This window comes from Microcebus murinus, chromosome 7 (assembly GCF_040939455.1).
Source record: "Microcebus murinus isolate Inina chromosome 7, M.murinus_Inina_mat1.0, whole genome shotgun sequence".
Taxonomy (NCBI): Eukaryota; Metazoa; Chordata; class Mammalia; order Primates; family Cheirogaleidae; genus Microcebus; species Microcebus murinus.
This window is the reverse complement of record NC_134110.1, coordinates 77,514,407-77,536,513: the sequence shown is the minus strand read 5'-3', so window position 1 is coordinate 77,536,513 and position 22,107 is coordinate 77,514,407. Positions and strand designations below refer to the sequence as shown.

At 38.6% G+C, this 22,107-nt stretch overlaps 1 protein-coding gene across 2 annotated transcripts in view; it reads right to left on the bottom strand.

Moving 5' to 3' along the window:
- LOC105857577 (inositol monophosphatase 1-like) overlaps nt 1-21,813 on the bottom strand; it is a 39,054-nt gene extending 17,241 nt beyond the window's left edge. For both annotated transcript variants that reach the window (XM_076005194.1, XM_012740012.3), the window contains exons 1-7: nt 21,704-21,813; nt 18,344-18,409; nt 17,663-17,796; nt 15,413-15,517; nt 13,434-13,479; nt 11,082-11,190; nt 9,109-9,217 (exon numbers count right to left, since the gene is read on the bottom strand). In XM_076005194.1, the coding sequence (XP_075861309.1) occupies nt 9,109-9,217; nt 11,082-11,190; nt 13,434-13,479; nt 15,413-15,517; nt 17,663-17,796; nt 18,344-18,406 (566 nt within the window). In that variant the 5' untranslated portion in view covers nt 18,407-18,409; nt 21,704-21,813. The remainder of the gene's footprint in view (nt 1-9,108; nt 9,218-11,081; nt 11,191-13,433; nt 13,480-15,412; nt 15,518-17,662; nt 17,797-18,343; nt 18,410-21,703) is intronic.
- Nucleotides 21,814-22,107: the final 294 nt, after the last annotated feature.

Sequence of the window (22,107 nt, the reverse complement as noted above, 5' to 3'; positions counted from 1 at the left end):
ACAAATGTATTTTTTAAAAAAAAGGTGGTATCTAATTATAAAATCTTTAAAAAGTCTCATTATCATGGTGTACTATGTAAATCACAGAACTAACCCTTACAAAGCAATAATTTAATAAGAGAAATATTAAACAATGATTTTTCAGGAAAAAAAATAAAGAAAATACTATAATTCGACTATAATAGCATGCAGTATACTCCTCTTTGTCTAACTCAGGCACTACAGCTTATATTATGTTATTCACATACACGCATAACATAAAGAAGATAGTCTCTAAGAGGCTTAAAATATCATGACATTGGCCATTCCCAGCCGGGTGTGCCTCATACATGTGCCTGAAGCAGTAACCCCTAGGTCTGCCTTGGAAGATCACTTCAGGTTTGCCCTCCCATAGCACCTCTTCCCTTGCAAATACACCAATTTAAGATAAATATGGATTCTACTTGGTTACAATTATAGTAATAATTGATTCAAGAAAAAAAATCAATAAATGCTAATATTGGTGGGTGAGAGTTTGATATTTACATAGTGTCAAGGTCTCTCTCCACAAGACACAGAATAAGTAAAATGGCATCTTTACAATTTCTACCCTCACTAAGGGATCAAAGTTGAAAAACTGAAGAATCAGAGGAATGAAAAAGGTCACCAAAGAAATCAATAAGTCAGTGCTTCTCCTTGGTAATATTTTCCTAGATATATTTCTTTAAAAATCCTGAAGGAAGAATTACATTCTATGTCAGCCAATAGCAAAATGAAAGGTTAAAGTATTAAACCATTTGCGGCTCTTTTATGGCTAACACAACTGTTTTATTGCCCATGGCTAAAGTCCTTGCCTCAAAACAGCACACTGTATGAGCAAGGGTATTGTTCTTCCCACAAGGACATCATTCTGGGAGGTTCTACAGCTACTTGACAGCAACTCTCTCTTTTACTTTACTCATTACTGTATAGACCACAGGTTTATAGCCCATAATCAGTTTGTACAAAGGTAAAACTATACTCTGAAGGTCCTGACTCCTAAAAGAGAAGTCTAATATTGGAGAAAGAAAAATGATCTAGAAGCTGGGGTTCTAGTCATATCTCCATCTAGCTGTGTGATCTCAGGCAGCCATTTCATCTCTCTGAACCTCAGTTAACTAATCTACAAATTGAGGCCAATTTATTAGATAATCTTTGATCAGTTCTGGAGTCTTATAACTCAGTGATATGTTCAGAAGAAAAAGGAACAGTTGGCAATAATATGAAATCATAAAAATCTGTTGTTATTCAACAGTTTTTTATGATAATTTTTCATGCAAACAACTACCTAAAGGTCAGAGAAATGCTATTTAATATAGCATTAACTATACTAAAGTTAAGGACCTCAAACCTCTAGCTTTTCTTGAAAATTCAAAGATAAATGTAAGGATAAGTATTTGCTTTTAATTTCTTCACTTATAAAACTGTCATTACATCTTCAGAGGCAAGTGGTTCAAAAAAAAAATAAAAAAAAATAAAAAAAAAAATAAAAAAAACTGTCATTACAGAAGGATTCTGAGGTTTGGAGCATAATAGTGGCATGCTCATTTTGAAACTCCCTCTGATCCTCCAGAAAAAAAATCAACAAGGAAGACCACTAAAACACACAGGACCCTTTCCTTCAGCATTTCTAGGAAACAAAACACTGAACTCTCAAACTCCCTGTAAGTAGAAAGAAAGGCAAACAAACAACTGAATTCAAACAGAGCACTGCAAGCCTGTGGATACAGAAAGTGGGGATGAGCAGGCAGAAAAGACTTGGTGACAAAGAGCAGAGAGGACCCAGAGGGAACACAGACAGAAACACCCTCAGAAAGAGCAAGCAAGACAATAAATACAAAAATACTGAACATAGACCAGGACTAAATATGCAGAACCTGACCAGACTGCCTCAAGGAAGCTGTGATTCTGGAGGAGAATTAGCTAAGATAAAAGAGGAGGTACTTCTGGGAGATAAAAAGTGAAGGAAGAGTAGAAAGTAAGTAAAATTAAGCCTACTGCAGAAATGAATGAGAAACAAGACATGATAATCCCACCTACCACCACCACTTAACAGATATTCATAAAAGAAACTGCATACAAGGGCAGATCTGATAAAACAGGAACCCTTATCACAGAATGAATAGAAATAGAAAAAAGTAGACTATATCCACACAAAATGATTGCAAAACTTCAGGCATTGCTAATAAAAATGTTTTTGTTTTTTTGCTATAAATTCTCCCCCGTAAAAAAAATTAAGCAGAAGAAAACTGAAACATCAATACAATCTGCATTAAATAGCCTCAAATACTTGAGAATATGAAAAAAATATAAGTCAGAAATACAGAAACTAGGAGCAGAAATTAACAAAAAATAAAACACAATTATTGAACTCAAGAAAGAAAAAGGGGAAAAAATAATGAAATTACATAAGCATGAAGCATAAATTACAGGTGACCAAAAATGAGATGCAAAAGAAAATTTAATAAAAAGGAATGAGGTAAAGAAAAGAAAGAAATGCAAAGGGAGCGAAGAGGCTGAAATGGAAGGCACAAGAAAGTGGAACATTCCTATTGGTATCTCTGAAGAAGAAAATGATAACAGAAGTGCACTAAAATTTAAAATTATATCTCAAGAAAGCTCTTCAGAAATAAAAACTACATCAATCTACACATTGAAACAGAACATTGACCTAGACTGAGAAATTCTAGATATATCCTTATAAAACTATTAGCCAAAGATTAAGGCAAAAAAAAAGAGCTCCAAGTAAAAGATGAAATAATGTAAAGGCCAAGATAATTAGCGGCATCAGATTTCCCAAAAGCAATATACAAAGAAAGGCAACAGTGAAGCAGCATTTTCCACAAATGTATACTTTCTTTCATTAAGAATATTATATACAGCAAAGCCTTTTTTCTGTGGCCTTCATGTCTCAAGGCCACAGAAAAATAGATTGGAATATTCCCAAACTCAGGGAATACTGTGAGCATGTGCCCTCCCCAAAGAATCTACCACTAGAGGATGAGCTTCCTCCCATTAAGAGGTGAGTAGAACACTGTACAAAAGGACTGTGAGCATTTTATAAAGTCAAATGAACTAAGATCAAATGGTAGGATCATGGGTTGAAGAATATGTAGAAATGACATGCTCTAACCAAGTAGAAAGAGTGCAAGTTTAAAAATGGGATAAAAAGAAAGAGAAAGGGAAAAGGAGAATAAAGTCATTGACTGCTATATTGGTAAGAGGTGGAAGCCAAAATATTCTGGAACTTTTACAGATAGCAAATGGTTAAGTAAGAAAAGAGTAATAAAGGCACTATAAAAGTTTTAATACAAAAGAAAACTGCTAGAATAAAATTTTAACATTTCATAAATACAAAAAGAATTTTTTTTAAAAAAAGAAGACATATCAAATAAACACAGTAACTATATACACATGAAAATAAGTAATCCAAAATCTAAGCTGTTGCAACTTTAAATTATTTTGAGCCCTAAAGGAATGTGTTTATGAGGTCTGAGTTACATAATAGACAGCTATAACTTAGGAAGCTATAATCTTTGTTTCTCTCATTATAGATTAGCCTTCTTCCTTAACTATATTGTTTTGTGAAATATTATAATTGGCTAAAAGATACCAGGAAAGAGCCCCTTGCCTCCTCACTCTTGATCTTAATTATAGATTAACTTCCCTCTTACTTCTCTCACAAAAAGACTTCAGGACTATCACATTGTCTAATATGAAATGTTATATACACTCTTCTAAATCAGAAAATAAGCTGAAAGGAAAACAGACTGTAAGTAATTAAATTATTGTAATTTATCAACCAGCCTTGTATAAAAAATGTTATAATGCTACTAAATTTGTTTGTTTTCTGCCTATATAAGCAAGACATTAACTTTTAACTTCAGAGCATTGACCCCCTTTCTCTAGAGTTTGTATTTCCCAGATGGCTATGTCTAGTTTTTTGCTTAAATAAACTCTTTAAAACTGGATCCTGATCCTTTCAATTACTTCAGGTTGATATATAATACACATAGTAATTGCAACATAAGATAGTACAACAGAATTGAGACCAAACAAAACAGCCATATCAATAAATCAATAGGCCTAACTTGTCTATTTTTGAAAAAGGATCTAAAACTAACCTACACAGTGAAACTCAACTCTGTGTTATATACAAGAGACACACTTAAAATGCAGTAATTCCAAGGATAAAAATAAAAGGATGGACGAAAATTTACCAGACAAATAGGAACAATAAGAAAGCAGAAATTTCAATTTGATTTCAAAGTAGACTTCAAGCAAAAGCACATAAAAAAGATAATACTTTATAATGTGAAATTATATAATAAAGGTGTAACTATTATGAAAAGGCATCAAAAACATAGCTTCCACCTATATAATATAAAAGCTATGAATTGCAAGAAGAAATACAGAGAAACACTAATAATAGAAGAATCTAACATGTCACTCTCGGTATGAGACAGGGCAAATAGACCAAAAAAAAAAACAAAAACAAAAAAAACCCTCAATAAAATTAGGTAGATTTCTTGTCTATATATTGACCATGACACCCTGAAAATAGAGAATATACTTTTTTTTTCAGTGCATATGGAACTTTTACAAAAATTGATCACAGACTAGGGCACAAAGAAAATATCAGTATGTCCCATAAAGTAGAATTATTGCAATGCAATAAAACTACAGATTAAAAATGAAATTTTTAAAACAGACCTCTGTTATAGTTTGAATATTTGTTGCTTCTGAAACTCATGCTGAAACTTAATCCCCAATATGGCAATATTTAGGGGTGGGGTCTTTATGAGGCGATTAGGTTAAGGGGTTTGCCCTTACGAATGGATTGATCCATTCATGCATTCATGGGTTATCATGGGAGCAGAGCATGGCTAAAAAGGAATATCTGAAAGTGTGGAAGCAGCTTTGCAACGGGGTAATTGGAAGACACTAAAATAATTTTGAGGAGCAGGCTAGAAAAAGGCTAAAATTCCTGGGATGGAATACAAATAGAGATTCCAGTAAGGGCTTGGAAGACAAGAAAACCAGGGAAAGTTTGTAATTCCACAGAAATTAGTTAAGTGGTTGTGACCAGAATGCTGACAGAAATATAGACAGTAATGGCCATTCTGACAAGGTCTCAGATGGAACTGAGGAACAAAGTACTGGAATATAAAGAAAAGGCCATTCATGTTATAAACTGACAAAGAAATTGGCTAAACTGTGTCTATGCCGAGGGCTTCCTGGAAGGCCAAACTTGAGAGTGATGAACAAGGGTATCTGGCAGAAGAAATTTCTAAACAAAATATAAAAGTAGCTGCATGGTTACTTTGGCCACTTACACTGAGATTTGAGAATAAAGGAATAATATAAAGACAGAATTTATAATTCACAGTGAAGCAGAGCAGAAAGATTTGGAAAACTCTCAGCCTGGCCACATACAGAGTAAAAAATGTGTCCAGGAAAGAAAACCAAGAGTTTAACCTACCAATCTTTTGCTAAACAGATTAGTACAGATAAAAGGGAGCCATGTGCTATTTCTCCAAACAATGGAAGAAAGACCCAGAAGGATTTCAGAGACCTTCAAGGCTGCCCCTCCCATCACAGGCCTGGAGGCCTACGAGGGCAAAATGGTTTTAGGGGACAGGCCCGCAGCACTCTCCATGGCTGGCTGCCCAGGACAACTCTGGACTGTGCTCCCTGCACCCCAGCTGTTCCAAAAACACTCCAGCCAAGGTCAAGTGACTCCAGGTGTGACTCCCGCCACAGCTCTAGAAGGTATAAGTAGTAAGCCTTGGTGACATCTATATGATACTAATTCTGCAGGCTTTCAGAAAGCAAGGACTATGGAGGCTTGACAACCTCTACTCAGATTTCAAAGGATGTCCTCAAAAGCCTGGGAGCCCAGACAGAGACTTGTCTCAGGGGCAGAGCTAATAGCAGAACATGGGGTTGGAGCTGACACAGAAAATCCACACCAGGGCAATGCCTAGTGGAGCCATGGGAGTGGGACCACCACCAGGATCTCAGAACTGTGTAGTTACCAGCAGCATGCAACATACCTCTGGAAAAGCTTCAGGCACAGGACTCCAACCCACACCAGCAACCATGTGGGCTACACCCAGAAAAGCCATAGGGGTAGGGCTGCTGAGGCCTTGGGCGCCCACTCCCTCCCACAGGCATCACAAAGAGTCAATAAGGAAACCAAGGGGGTAACCCAGCAACCATTTGCTAAACAGATCAGCACAGACAGAAGGGAGCCAGGTGCTATTTCTCCAGACAATAAGAGAAAGACACTGAAGGCATTTCAGTGACATTCCATGCTGCCCCTCCCATCACAGGCCCAGAGGTCCAGGAGGGCAGAATGGTTCCAGGCGACAGTCCTGGGGCACTCTCCACTGCTGGCTTCCCAAGGCCATTTTGGGACTCTGCTCCCTGCAACCCAGTCCACTTCGTGGCCACTCTGGCCCTGGTCAAATGACTCTAGGTATAGCTCATGCCACAGCTCTACAAGTGACAAGGCATAAACCTTGGCAGTATCCACATGATGCTAATTCATCGGGTTTGCAGAAAGCAACAGCTGTGGAGGTATGGCAGGCTCCACTCAGATTCAAAGAATGTCACTGAAAGCCTACGTGCCCAGGCAGAAATTTGTCCTAGGGCCAGAGCCACTGCAGAGATCCCCCATCTCAGCAATCTGGAGCAAGAATGTGGTGTTGGAGCTGATGAGAAGAGCCATGGAAGTGAGGCCTCCTCGGTGTCCCCACTAGGGCCATACCTAGTGGAGCCATGGGAGCCGTACCACCACCAGGATGCCAGAACTATGAAGTCACCAGCAGCATGTAAGGTGTGCTTGAGAAAGCTTCAGGTACCTGACTACAACCCATATGAATGCCCATGTGGACTGCACACAGAAAAGCTATAGGGGTCCAATTCCCCCCAATGTGTCAAAGAGATGGCATATGGAGTCAAAAGAGATTATTCTCCAGCTTTAAGATTTAGTGTCCTTCCTGATGGGTTTCAGACTTGCTTGGGACCTTAGTCCTTTTTTTTTTTTTTTTTGCCAATTCGTTTAGAATAGGAATTCCTGTCTTATGTGTCTACCACACTATATCTTGGAAATAGATAACTTGCTTTGATTTCATAGGACTCTGGACTTTGGTATTGAGTGAATGTATTTGTAAGAAATGAGTTTTGGGGGCCAGGGATGAATGCTATGGTTTGACTGTACATCCTCTCCAAAACTCATGCTAAAAGTTAATCCCCAATGTAGCAGTATTGATAGGGGACCTTTAAGAGGTGATTGGGTCATGAGGGTTGTGCCTTCATGAATGGATTCATCCACTCATGGATTAGTAGGTTACTGGGTTATCAAGGGAGTGAGACAGATGGGTTTATAAGAGGAAGAGAGACCTGAGCTAGCATACTCAGCCCCCTCGCACCATGTGATGCCCCACACAGCCTCAGGACTACGCAAAGTCCCCACAAGCAAGAAGGCCCTGACCAGATGCTCCCCTTTGACGTTGGACTCCTCAGCCTCTACACTGTAAGAAATATATTACTTTTCTTTATGTATTACCCAGTTTCAGGTTATGAGCAACAGAAAACAGAGTAAGATACTCTTCTGATAAAAATTTAGGAATTCTCTTGAGTAAAAGCAGAAATTCAAACAAATCACAGAACTTATGAAAAATAATTATTATGAAAACAATACATATCAGAATCTGTGGGATACACTAAAAGCAGTTTATTCATAGCCTAAATACTTATTATCAATAAATATCAAAGAATTAAAGTAAATTTTCTACTGAAAAAGGAAAAAAAAAGAAAACAAAGTGAACCAAAACAAATCACAAGGATGAAAATAACAGACCAGAGAAGAAAAAGTAGGTAAAATTAATAAATCAAAATCCTGCTTCTTGGCCGGGCGCTGTGGCTCACGCCTGTAATCCTAGCTCTTGGGAGGCCGAGGCGGGCGGATTGCTCAAGGTCAGGAGTTCAAAACCAGCCTGAGCAAGAGCGAGACCCCGTCTCTACTATAAATAGAAAGAAATTAATTGGCCAACTGATATATATATAAAAAAATTAGCCGGGCATGGTGGCGCATGCCTGTAGTCCCAGCTACTCGGGAGGCTGAGACAGAAGGATCACTGGAGCCCAGGAGTTTGAGGTTGCTGTGAGCTAGGCTGACGCCACGGCACTCACTCTAGCCTGGACAACAAAGTGAGACTCTGTCTCAAAAAAAAAAAAAAAAAAAAAAAAAAAAAATCCTGCTTCTTTGGAAAAATAAACAAAACAGACAAATCACTGGGTAACTTAAGACCAAAAAAGTGAACAAAGAAAAAAAGCATAAATATACAAAATAAGAAGGGACAAGGGAAAAATAACTACCAATAAAGAGGAGCCAGAAATTATTTATAAGAGTCTACCTTGTAGACTGCTATGCAAATAATTGGAAATCTTAAAGGAAGTTAGCAGTGTCTTAGGCTGTGGAAATGTTCCAGATTAAAGGAGGCTAAAGAGACATGACTACTAAATGTAATGCTGCCCCTAGACTGAATCTTGTACTGGAGGAAGGAAAATGCTATAAAGACATTATTAAATCAAGTGACAAACCTGAATATGGATGGTAGATTAGATCAGAAGTATATTTATAAAGTCAATTGTACCATGGTTATGGAAGAGAATATCCTTATTCTTAAAGTGCCATGATGTATTTACGTTAGTCTAAAATGGTTCAGAGTTACAAATGTATGTGTGCACAACACACATACACAGAGAGAGAGCCAGAGTGGACAGCACACACAAGGGACAAAGAATAATATGATGGTAAAGTAAACGGACTAAACTATTCACAATAGGTGAATCTGAGTAAAGGTCATCCTATTGTCCTTTCTACTACTTTATTTCTACAACTTTTTGTTATGTTTGAAATTATTTTCAAATAAAAAGTTTTCTAAATGACATTACAAAATTAGAATCATGTTACTGATTCCATGTCTGTTAATAAAAATCTCATTCCTAAAGGAAAAGTCATTCCTTTACAATCAATGTTAAATGATCTGAAACTTTAGGTGGGAAATAAAAAGAGCTTACCCATGAATAGGAACGCAAAAAAGCTTTTCCATATTAGCGAGAGTAGTTCTTACAACCTCTGGTGTTCTGGAAGAACCCAACTCAGTTATCAAGAGTGATTTGGAAATATCTAAAAATTAAAAAAAAAAAGTTTTAAATAATCACTAGATTTTAATAAGTAGAATTCTAGGAAAAAAATTAACACTTATAATTCAGAATAAAATAGGACATTTTTATCCCTTACCCTAGCTTTATCAAATTTGTTTCTAAGCTTTTAAATATCAAAATATCAATAAATATATTATCCCAAAGTGATCTTCTTTATAAGCATCAAAGAGTCCAACTTTAAAGACCATTCCCCTAAGAGCGCAGAATGTAACCAATTTGCCTGCATGCACAATGCCTTTAGTGGGAAATAAGCAACTATCTTAAATATAAAAGCAGTAGAAATTAGAAATTAAATTCAATACAGAATTTATGTATAGATTTGAAATTTTAAAAGAAGTCAAAATTACATGATTACACGGTAGGTCTTATCTAACTTCCATTTCCTATGTCAGGAGATCATCCAGAGCTTTCCACTCCCCTCTGAAAAGTCCTGACTGAAGCTCAAGACACACTGAACACTCCCCACATTTCATCTCCTCCCACCAGCTGAGATGTGTGGGCACCAGCTATGTTTGTTCCCAGCATGATTATAACTGTCGTCCTACATCCAATAGCAGTATCATTTAATTTAATATTATAAAGTGAAGAATGATTACGCAAAGGGAAACAGTCGTGTCTATGAAAGCTAACAACACCTTCCTTTGGTGCTAAAATGCATGCACGTTTTTTCCCATTAACATCTCAAAAATGAGGATGCATCATCCAATCCTTGAGGTCTTAGAATTCAATAAAAAGGAAATGAACTAAAAATCTGATATTAAGTATTCGATTGAGGGGAAAAATATAAAAGTCTAGAAAGATTCCATACTCAGGTTGTTTTGCAAGTATCTTTAAATTCTTGCTGCACTTAAAAGAATTTGAAAGTGCAAACGGTGGAAAATTTTAGATGTGGTTAATGGAAGAAAGGTTACTCAAAATGTCAATCAGCCTTGAGAAAGAAAAAAAACACTTTTTATCTGAGGAATTCAAGTCCCTTTAAATTATCAGGCCCAGAGAGGCATTTAAAATATAACAGCAGTCACGTCTCATTCCCCCTTGAGCTAAACAATTATGTCTTGAAGGCATTTGCTATGCGGGCTCTAGACTAACTGACGCCAAGTAGCCAAAAAAAATGCCATGTGTCCTATGGTTCAGCAATGTACAGCCAATCACTAACCAATGTTATTTCTGTAAACCAACAAATATTCCTGAAGAACAACTTTTGTAATCACCTCCCGTTCTGATTTATCCTTTTTTCTTGAAAAACTTGAGCCTCTTCTTTGTTTTCTGTAGCACTCTCCAAGGCAACCTAAAAGTGTGTCCAGTGTTTCAGTCCTCATTCTTGGTCTAAATAAACTATATTAATTTTGCCTGACCGACAGCTGACAGGTTGACAGCCGTCACAGAAAAAGACAACTTAAAATGCCAATCATCCAGTTCATGAAAAATGAGTATGTATCATTTTTAGTGATTCCCAACATTAAAGAACTATTTTTCCCAATTTGGTATATACCAAAGGCATCAGATCAAAGGAATTCTATGAAGAATCTGAGAGGCGCTGGCTAAACAAATAAACTATAAAGTCCACTAGGGTAGGAAGCCAGTCTTCATCATCTTCCTCTTTCCATCACCCAATACAATGTTGAGCCTGAAGTGTTTGCTCAATTGCATTTGCTTTTCCTGCCTCCACTCCACATTCAAAATACAAGTCAAAATAAAGGAATAAAGAGAAAAGAAACATAATTTATGAATCAGTTAACACTTGGAGAACTCTATAAGAGAAATTAAAAACAATCAAATAGGAGTACACAATATCAACTGCACCAAAAATTGGAGACTAAACCTACCTTCTTGCTTTGAAACCTGTAGTTTCTGACCATTACAAAAGGCTCCTTTTCCTTTCCTGCCAGTGTACATCTTATCTTCCACACAGCTGTACACAACTCCAAATTCTATCTGCAGAAGGAAAACAAGTTTCGTTTACCAATCCTGAGTATTTTTCATCATTAAATCAATACATTTCTAGCCTAATCAGACCAAGAGGTCATCAGTCCTTATATCCTTGACTCCCTTCCCTTCCCTGTCCAGACTTAAATAAGAGCACCCACCTTACCTCTCTCCCTCCTGTCTCAGATGAAGACAGATCTTTCCTATTTTCTAAGGTGAACAGTGTTAGGATTCCTGTCCTCTCATATATTCCCTGAAAAACTGCTCCATCAACTGATCCCTCTCCTCTCAGATTTTTCTTCTGGTACCTTCTCACCAAGTCTCTCCCTCCCTTACAAAACCTTCAAAAATGGCATCCTCTCCTTTTCCCTTCACTGGCAAACAGCAGTCTGCACTGTGCATCTCCTATTCTCCTCTTAATGCATTGCACTTTGGCATCTTCCCTGATCAATCATTCTGAAACTCCCACACAGAGAACATCAACAAACTCTTCCTGACCAGACGCCTCATCTGAAGAACTGGACACAGCAGGCCGTCATTAGCACTTCTTCAGTATTTAATTTCTACCTCCATGTCGCTGGCATTACTCTCTTAGTTCTCCCTTGCTCATTAATCCATCTCTGTGTCATTATGTTAGAAAGCCCCAACCTTAAAAGTTGTGCATCTCAGGTTTTTTCTCCTTTCTTCCATTGCTTCCATTTCCCACTTAGCTCTTCATATTCTTACAGGTTGGTCCTTTCCAGCCCAAAAATTCCACTACCACCTATAATTTTGGCTCCCATTAACCCATCATCACAGGAATGAGTCTACACTTCAGAATCTAGTCTTGTAGGAGCCTTAGTCAAAGAGGTCAAAACCACTCATTGCCTGGTCACCTCTCATTCCTTCCCCACAAATCTCCTCTTTCAAATTTTATCTTAAAAAAAACACATCCCAATTTTGGCATTTCCTTGGCTATTCTCACTGCCTCATCTTAGTTCTGAATCTCCCACTTCCCAACATAATCTCTACCTTGCTGAAATGAACTGTCACTTTTCCCTTTAAGACCACTATTGTTTTCCTACTAAGAAACAAAAACTAAATGTTTCTATTGTCTTGCAGTAAGGCCACTACTAACTAAACTGATCAACGTCTGCTCTGGTCATTTCCAGTGTTTCCTCTCAAAGAGCATCTCACTGTTCCCCATACACATGATGCTCTTCAACTTCTCCAAGCTCTTCTGTCTGATTAAAATGCTTCCTTTTTCTTTTGATGCAGCAAATCCCTAATTTTCTAAGCACCAGCTCACATGACCAACTTCTAAGATCCCTTCTGTTATGAAAATTTCCCCAACTCACACATGGCAGAATTGGTTACAACCTGTGTTCCAAAAGTATATTTTTTTCATGATTCCACCACACATTATTTTTACCTGTTCATACATCTAACTCTTCACTGAACTGTGAGTTCAGTGACAGGGACAGCACCTAGCCCAGGGCTCATTATATACAAAATGCTCACTTAGCTCCTTTGAGATGTTTTTACTGATTTACGCAACCCTGTGGCTAAGCTTTTATTTGTATTAATTTGTGTTTTAATTTTTAGAAATTTCTTAACTGTTTTGTGTATATATTGATCAAACATATCACAAGTTCCTTGAAGACAGGTAGTAAGATGTTAGTAAACATCCATCACTGTCTGACCAACCAAATAGCCGAACGACAAGAAAATGCAATAGCTATGAATGTTACTTTACTGGGCTTTAGACATAAGTATTCAGTAATGTTTAGGTTCCTAAATATACTCTGCATTTTCCAACCATGCTTTGGCCCCTACCACTTCCTGATCTCTGAATATCTCTCTTTACTGACACCTATTAAAGCATTCCTTTATCAAATCCCACCTCTTACTTATGAAGCATTTTAGATCACTCATCAACTCCTATCATATCTAACTCTTTCACACATATAAAGGTGACTAAATATGGAATTGTATTTCAGTTACTTGTGTATATTTTCTCCTTACAACTCCTAATTCTCAGAAAACGACTCCTGATTCTCAGAAAACAACTCCTGATTCTCAGAAAACATTATTTTTTTCACTAAAAATTTATTAAGAAAATGTTAACAGTCCTTCCTGTAGCTTATATTCAAAATAATACAGTTTATAAGTTTAATACAGAGACATTTGGAATTTATTATGAAGACACATTTTATCTTGCTCAGAAAATTAGAGCAAGGCCTTTTATCAACCATACATTTAAAACAACATACCTTTTTATTTATAGCAAAGCCAATTGAAACAGCTACAAAAGGAAATCTTAAAAGAAAGACAAAAAACAAATTTATGAGGATATAACTTATTTGTCATAAAATTAATAAAACTCATCTTTTCATAAGGTAAGTGCTTACAAAATTTTTCATATAAAGTCTCATCCCTCCTCCTGTGAAAAGGTAAGACACAGAACAGTGTTTACAGTATGCAATCCTTTGTGTAAATAGGAGGGAAAGGAGTGATATTATATGTACATAAATGCATACATACAGGATGCTTCTACAGGCATGAAACCAGAAAGTGATAACAATGGTCACCTCCAGAGATGCACCCTGGGAAACCGGGGACAGAAGTGGGAAAAGCACCTTGCACTGCATGCCATTTTATATCTTTAGAATGTCAAATGCTAGGAATATAGTAACTATGTAAATATATTTTTCCAAAAAATAAAAGTAAAATTTTTAAAAACTTTTAAATTATCATTAAAAAGAAAAGATTATTTTTGGTCACTTTCCCATAGCTTGAACCAATGATAGACACAAGTACTGCATTGTGCAGCATAAATTGTTGTTACTTTTTCTCTACTCCAACTCCAACCCTGGAGCTGGACATACGAAAAGTAAACTGGTTACGTGACAGTTTGAACACAGGTGTAATTTCTGACTCAGAAGAGCATTAAGATGAAGAAAACAGATAAAACAGGTTCCACGCAACTATTGAAAATAAAAACTTTAAACTATTTTAGTTATTATTTTAACAAAAATTGATCATACTATACACACTGTAATATACAATCTTCTTTTCTTGCATTATAACATATCTTTAGCATCTTTTCAGATTTAAAAGACATATCATTTCTATCACATAAAGATTGCAGGCCTTAACTTTATAGACTTTAACAATTCTATATGTAGTACCGATGTGTACAACTACATGGCAACTTCAAATATAACATCAATGTGTACTCCCACCAAGCCAGGCTACTCATTATAACTCTCGTGGGCAATTCTATCAGGCTTTCTTCTAGTGGTAATATACTGAGTTATAATATACTTACTCTGTGCCAGGGACTATGCTAAATCCTATTTAAGTGTACTAATCATTGAGTCCCAACAAGAAACAATTCTATGAGGCAGGTGCCATTAATATGATCATTTTATACATTTTTTTTTGAGAGAGAGAGTCTCACTCTGTTGTCCTGGCTAGAGTGCTGTGGCATCAGCCTAACTCACAGCAACTTCAAACTCCTGGGCTCAAGCAATCCTTCTGCCTCAGCCTCCCAAGTAGCTGGGGCTATAGGCATATGCCATCATGCCCAGCTAATTTTTTTCTATATATTTTTAGTTGGCCAATTAATTTCTTTCTATCTTTAGTAGAGACGGGGTCTCGCTCTTGCTCAGGCTGGTTTAGAACTCCTGACCTTGAGCGATCCGCCCATCTTGGCCTTCCAGAGTGCTAGGATTGCTGGCCGAATTTTTTAAACACAGAGGTTTAGAAAGATTAACTAACGTGCCCAAGGCCACAATAAAAAAGGACCAGAATTGAAGCCCAAGTCTGTTGATCCTATCACCCCTGCACTTTTGAATCCTGTTTGCTCTCTTGCACTCAACTCATTCCATATCCTGGGGTGACAACACTCCAGGAGGGAACTCCTTAGTTTTTTCACTGATCTCAAAGCAGCAATGTCGTTTACTTCCATTTTTACATGGCTCCAACAGTGAGAAAAAGAACGGTGAATAGGGTGCTTTGTAGCACAAGACAGAATCTCACACATTAATATTTCTTCCCCTCCTCCACAGCTGGTGAGAAGTCTGCATAGTGCATTTGGCTCTACTAATCACTCTAAATAGACTTTCTTAGAATAAAGCAGCACAAATTACACAGTTCTCTAAAGTGTATATGTTCCTCAACAGAGTGCTCTAAAAGGCCAACCAGTTAATATACCAATAATAATTATATTAAAAATTGTAAAACATACTTGTGAACAAAGTTAGTTGTTCCATCAATAGGGTCGATGATCCACGTGGGATTGTCGGTTAAGACACATTTCTCCCCAGCTGCCACAGACTCCTCACCAATGAAACTAAAAGCAAGAATGACAAAATTCTAACTTTACATTGCTTTCAACAATTTCCAAGCCATAACATTTCCCTAGCTACAGTCTACTATAAAACATAAAACTCTGTGCCCTGCTTTTCTAGTGTTGCTCTTTTTTCTTCCTATAAAGACTAATAAAAGTGAGGCAGCTTTATTTCCCCCAGAACAAATTCATGTTAAAAAGTTACGGAATTCAAAATTCTAAAATATAATACCAGAGTAAATAAAGGCACATGCATGTGCCCTCGTGCATACACACATATCTGAAAAGAGCATTTGCTGCATATGAGAAATCATTAGAAAAATGTGGTGATTTTATAAACAAGTCAGGATAATCCCTTTCTTTTTTTTTTTTTTTTTTTTTTTTTTTGAGACAGAGTCTCGCTTTGTTGCCCAGGCTAGAGTGAGTGCCGTGGCGTCAGCCTAGCTCACAGCAACCTCAAACTCCTGGGCTCGAGTGATCCTTCTGCCTCAGCCTCCCGGGTAGCTGGGACTACAGGCATGTGCCACCATGCCCGGCTAATTTTTTTTTATATATATATCAGTTGGCCAATTAATTTCTTTCTATTTATAGTAGAGACGGGGTCTCGCTCTTGCTCAGGCTGGTTTTGAACTCCTGACCTTGAGCAATCCGCCCGCCTCGGCCTCCCAAGAGCTAGGATTACAGGCGTGAGCCACAGCGCCCGGCCTAGGATAATCCATTTCTTCAAGAGGAAGAGTCTAATACCCTTTGCCTTGAGTGTGAGCTAGGCTTAGTGGTTTGTTTCTAACCAATAAAGTGGAAGTAACAGTGTAAAATGTTAGAGGGTGGTTCACAAAATGGCCCTGTGGTTTGCATCTCATTCGCTCTGCTTCTCCCTCCCTTTGTCACCCACCCCTCACTCTGGAAGAAGCCAGCTGCTATGCTGTGGGCTGCTCTGTGAAGAGGCCCACACGGCAAGGAACTGAGGGAACCCACCAGCAGACAATCCTCGAGGGGCTGAAGTGTGTCAGCAATCACACAGAAGAGTGACCCTTCAGCCCCAGTCATGCCCTGACCACACTTTGACTATAACTTCATGGGAGCCTTGGCCAGAACCATGCAGCTAAGCTACTCCCAATATTCTGTAACCCCAGGAAACTGTGAGATAACAGATGTTTATTGTTTAGAGCTCTACATTTTTCAGATAATTTGCTTTGCAGGAATATATGACTAATATAGACAATATTAAATAATCAATGAGAAAGCAAATCACCCAAACCACTGTATGTATACCTGCCTTCCTAAATTATGCTATGCAATAAATCGTATGGAAATTCCAAAAATGGTGTCTGATTCACTGGTTTTCTTCTTTCCTGTTTTCTTTTTACTTTCCTTTATTTAACACTGAACTGTCCCAATACATATTATCATGATCTTTTCTCTTTTTCTCTTAGCTAAAAGCCTTTTTATTGGGAGGAAATATATTCAGTCACAGCTTTAAATATATTTTCTTCTCAATGGCTAAAAAGACCAAGAATGACCAATGGCATGACTAGAAAGAAGTACAGAATGACAGTGCTAACATTTTGAAATGATGACAATGTTTCTGCTAAATCTCCATGCCTGTAAAAGAGCCCTGAATTTGGATTTTCTTTTAAACTCACTAAAGCTACTACCACTATACCATATAGACAAGTTTACAATAAAGAGAATAAAGTCGAACTTTGAAATGATGCCAATGGCAAACATTTGTCATGTTGGCTCCCCAGCACCTAAACATTCTTCTTACTATGAAGGAATCCAAATATTCCCTCTCCCCTGCTCCCTGGCAACTTGAGCATAGGCAAACAACCTAAGTTCAGAAACCACATGTTCCTGTCCATAATTTATAATCACAAGTTAATGAGGTCAAGATATGAGAATGATTAAAAGTATTCAAAACCATCACAGGGGTGAGGCCACCAGCGGTCCTAAGAGATGGCTCTGGTGTGATCTATATGTACACTTCGTCCATCCCATGGTTCCTGCCTGAGCTGCCCAATACACTCAACATTAACTGCTTTTCAGCTTAAGTTAAAGTCGTTTGCTATGTCTAGAACCAAAATTCTTGCCTAATATTGACTTCAACCTAGGTTTCATTTTATCATTTGAAATCGAATAGGGAAATACCTGTGAGATGGGTACTTTTCCTTTATGGAAGAGATAAGCATTTTTTCAATTTTTTGGTCAGTTGCAGTTACCAAATCAACTGGAGAACTTTTCAGCATAACATTCTTTTCGTCTTTGAGAGCTTCACGGACCACCTAGAAGGATTTTTTTTTTTTTGTAAGCAAACAGAAAAGGCATAAGTAATTGTAAATCAAACAAAAAGATAAAATATAGAAATTGTTTAAGATATCCAATCTAAGCTAGATGCTGTGGCACACGCCAGCAGTCCCAGCTACGTGGGAGGCTGTGGCAGGAAGATTGTTCTAGCCCAGGAGTTCCAGAACAGCCTGGGCAACAAAGCAAGATCCCATATCACAAAAACAAAAATAAAACAAACATTCAACTATCTTAAATGATATCTTAAAAGATATCCTGAAAAATGTTTTACAAATATGTCTATAGAATATGCCTTTAATGGCTGTGACCTCTAGGTACAAAATTATATAATGTTACATCTTATTTTAGATTCACAACAGCCATCACAAAAAGTTAAATGATTTAAAATTGAAGTATTCATTCTATTTAAAGTGTACAGTAAAATGAAAAATACATAGATTAATCAAAACACACATTTTATTTAACAAGACAATCTCACACTGTTCACACTCATCACATTATAGCTGACAAAGTTTTAGCTCATACCTCTCCAGCTTGTCTTGCTAGGGTTACTGCATAATCCATGCATTCCTGCCACTGATCTGCCATCTTCTAAAAATATTTAACACATATCAGCACCAAGTAGTTACAATTCTCTAAAAGTCTTAATTATAGAATAGTTATTTCACAATTTCACAAAGGCATCTAAGTTATCAACAGACTTTCATTTCAGGATTCACACCCCACCCCCACTCTAGAGGTCCATTTTTTTTCCCAATGGTCACTCGTAGGCACAGTAAAAAAATTTTTTTACAGAAATTACTTCTACTGTAAAAATATTTTCATAATAAAAAATATTCCATGAAATTGTCTCCCAGTCTGTCCAAAGCATATCACAAAGAAAAAAAAAAACAGCAATAACACTGGTTTGAAGAATGAAGAAGAAGTTTTAAACATAGGTCAATGTTTGGGTGGAAAATAAAGTAAAAATAAGAGAAAGAACACTGGAAATATAGAAATAAAAGAAGTTTGAAAGGAAGCAGCAAAAGGCACAACATGTACTAATCTGAATACCAGGCAGTTAGGTGCTTTACACAGATTTTTCTTTTTAAGAAGATTGTAAAGATAACAACTTAAGGCTCAGAAATGAAGAATAATTTGCTCAAGAATATACAGAGGACACAGTCAGAATTTGAACTCAATTCTGATTTTAATGTCCATTGTTCTTTCTCTTATAACATTGCGAGAAAAAAATTCCAGGTCCTCAAAAATAATAGACAAAGACAATTTATTTCCCTGAGATTCAGAGAGGGGAACAAAACCCCGTATTTTTGGCCTATGAACTCTCAAGCTTTTCACTGACTTTTGAAGACTAAAATAACTCACCACTGACTTGACCACACTCTACAATCTGTACCTGGCACAGCGAAGCTTTTGAAGCAGACTCAAAAACTGTGGTATCATTTATGAAGCAACCCTAATTTCGCCTCTTTTACAACTGAGAATAACTGATAGACAGTTGCATCTTGAGGACTACTCAGAAATCCCTATATTGGTGCTCACCTTACAGGAAAGGGCAGAGCAAGGGAGGGGAAAAAATTCACATAATGAGTTTCTGCTGGTTGTTTTTTTTTTCCTGATAAAAGCATTTACAATTTTTTTCAAAGGAGTCTACTTTCTGAATTGTACAAGTACCTCCTTAGAGCTCTTCAAGAATTATTTCCAAACTTTTTTTTCTCATTCTTACTCCCATTCTGCTCTTCTAATGTTAACAAAACTAGATGTTTTCAGCTACATCTGCTTCCTGCCATAAAGGCTCTAGCCACTCATACCTCCAGCTTCTACGAGCACTAATATAACTCCTGCCAATTCATTGGGCCCATTTCAAAAGCAACCCTCTGTTCTAGGGATCGATCTCCACTCAGAATTCATTATTTGTTTAATGGTCCAATAGATGTTTGCTAAGTATCTATTATATGCTATACACTGCACCATGGGGCGGAAAACCAGGTCCTGGTCACACTTACTCTCTCTTGGAAAGTCAGATATTAATCAAAAGCTCACTGACTACATACAAAATCATAAGTGTAATAATAAAGGCTATGGAAGAGAAGTGCAATGAGAAGCATGTAACAGGGGAGATTTCACCTGCACTTAGGCAGCAGATCGAGGTTCCTTTAGGACATGATTAAATCAAGATAGGAAGGAGAAGTGAACAGTATTACCTAGCACAACTGCAGGATGCCTGGTACATGAAGAGTAACTGAAAGGCCTAAGCATGACAGGTCAGAGATCGAGGGAAACAGGGAAGGTTGAGGCTCAGGAGGTCGTAGGGACCATCCCTTCCAGGGCCTTAGAGAGAGGATTCTGATTCGACAGCCGTAAAGAAGCACCTTATTGTGGCTACTGAACAGAATGGACTGTAGGGTGGAGGGAAGGGCAGAGGGTGGGTGTGGGTAGACAGCATATTTAGATTCAGGGTGCAAAGACCAGAGGAGACCCAATGGTTGGCTTAAAGCTGAGGTGAGGAGGTGGGAAGTCTTGTTGACAGAGAAATTAAGAGAGTCAAGAGACATCTGCTTTGGGAGAACATTGGGGAGACTTAGTAACCAACTGGCTATGGGGTATGAGGAGAGGAGGAGCTCAGAGATGTCCAGAATTCCCATTGTGGCCACTGAATGGATAATGGTGACATCTACTGAAACAGGGAGCAGCAGAGAAGACTAAAGATCAGGATTTGGTAGCAGATTGGAAGATCAAGAGTTTAAATAGCAGAGGATGAGGGGGCCTCTGTGAATTCAAAAGGAGATGTCAATCAGGCAGCTGAACACATGCATCCTGAACTCTGACTGCAGCTATAAATACATAAGTTATTTGAGTAGGCAGCAACTGCAGTCCTGAGTCTGAATTTCACGGGACAGGCATGATTGACAATTCTGGAGAAATGTGATCCCACAAAAAGCGTAAATGATCTAATACTAATAGACTGAGTGGGGAATACAGCAAGGCCTGTCTGTTCAGACTGTTCTTGGCCTCTCTGGGCAGCATTCCTTTCTCCAGGGTATGGCATAGGACCCCTTCTGAAATGGGGGGTCTTACGACATACAATCAGATAAGATAGGTCAGAGAATTTCTTTATGGTCAGCTCCACACAGAAAGGCTGGGGAAGATTCCTGCCTTGGGGAGACAAAGGGGTGGGTGAAAGAAGGGCAGGAGAAGGTCAGACAGAGAGATTCCATTTTCTGAGGCCTGCAGCAGCCAACGTTTCAGCTACAGATTGTTGACACCAGCTATGAGAGTTCTGAGCCTGGAACCATGGACGAACTCCTATACATAAATCGTAATATCGCCATTAATATTTCTCGACGGCAAGTCAAGTAGTTTTTATTCACTTCATTTTCCCAAAGACATAAACACATGAAAGTTTCCAACTGTGTCTGTTCTGGTCACAGCCTTCCCAGCAGTGGGAGCCAGGCGACCTTCCTCTCTGTCCCCTGTCCCCAGCAGCGCGACGACAGCGCATAGGACGAGATCTAGGGCGCCGCCCCATCACTCACAGTGACTACCTGACCCTGGGAATCTGCCAGGTCTTTCTGAGCTTCTTCGGAATGGGGAAAATTAAAAGGGGGCACTTATTCTGCATAAACTGCCACAGGGTTAGGATCGCGGGGGCGAAACCGCTACACAAACATCAGGACTGCTCCTGGTGGCCCTAAACAAGGGCTCCGGATCCACCGCAGGGCAGAGGTCACGCAGGGCAGAGGTCACGCAGATGCGGCGGCGTCCGCCCCAGCGCCGCCCCCACCCCGCCGCCCCGCTTGCCCGCGGTCCCCCGGCGGGCCCCGCGCCGCCCAGGCCCACAGCGCCCACTGAACGTGGAGAGAGGGCGGCACTGTACGGTCTCACCTCCAGCTGCAGCGCGTCCTCCTGCTCGCTCGATGCCGGGCGCTTTCCGGGGCTCCGCTCTGAGAGGAGAGGGGCTGCCCGGGTCAGAAAGTTCCAGCTTCTTAAGCCCCATCAATGAGGGGCGTGGCTGGTGTGGGCCCCGCCCCCTGCTGGAGCCCCGCCCCCAGCGGCCCCCTGAGAGGCTTTGGCCTTGCCTGGCCGGGTCCTGACCTGCCTTGGGGCATCAGATGTGACCTCTTCTGTCTCACTTCTGGCTCTTCTGATTTACTTTCTCCTACTTGTCTGTTCTGTTCGAATTTTTTTAAAATTCCTTTTCTCTTTATTTTGCCCATTTCTTCCTTCCATTCGTTCACGTTTTCCCATTCCCCTTTCTCCGTTTCTCTCATTTATTCCATACTGTTATT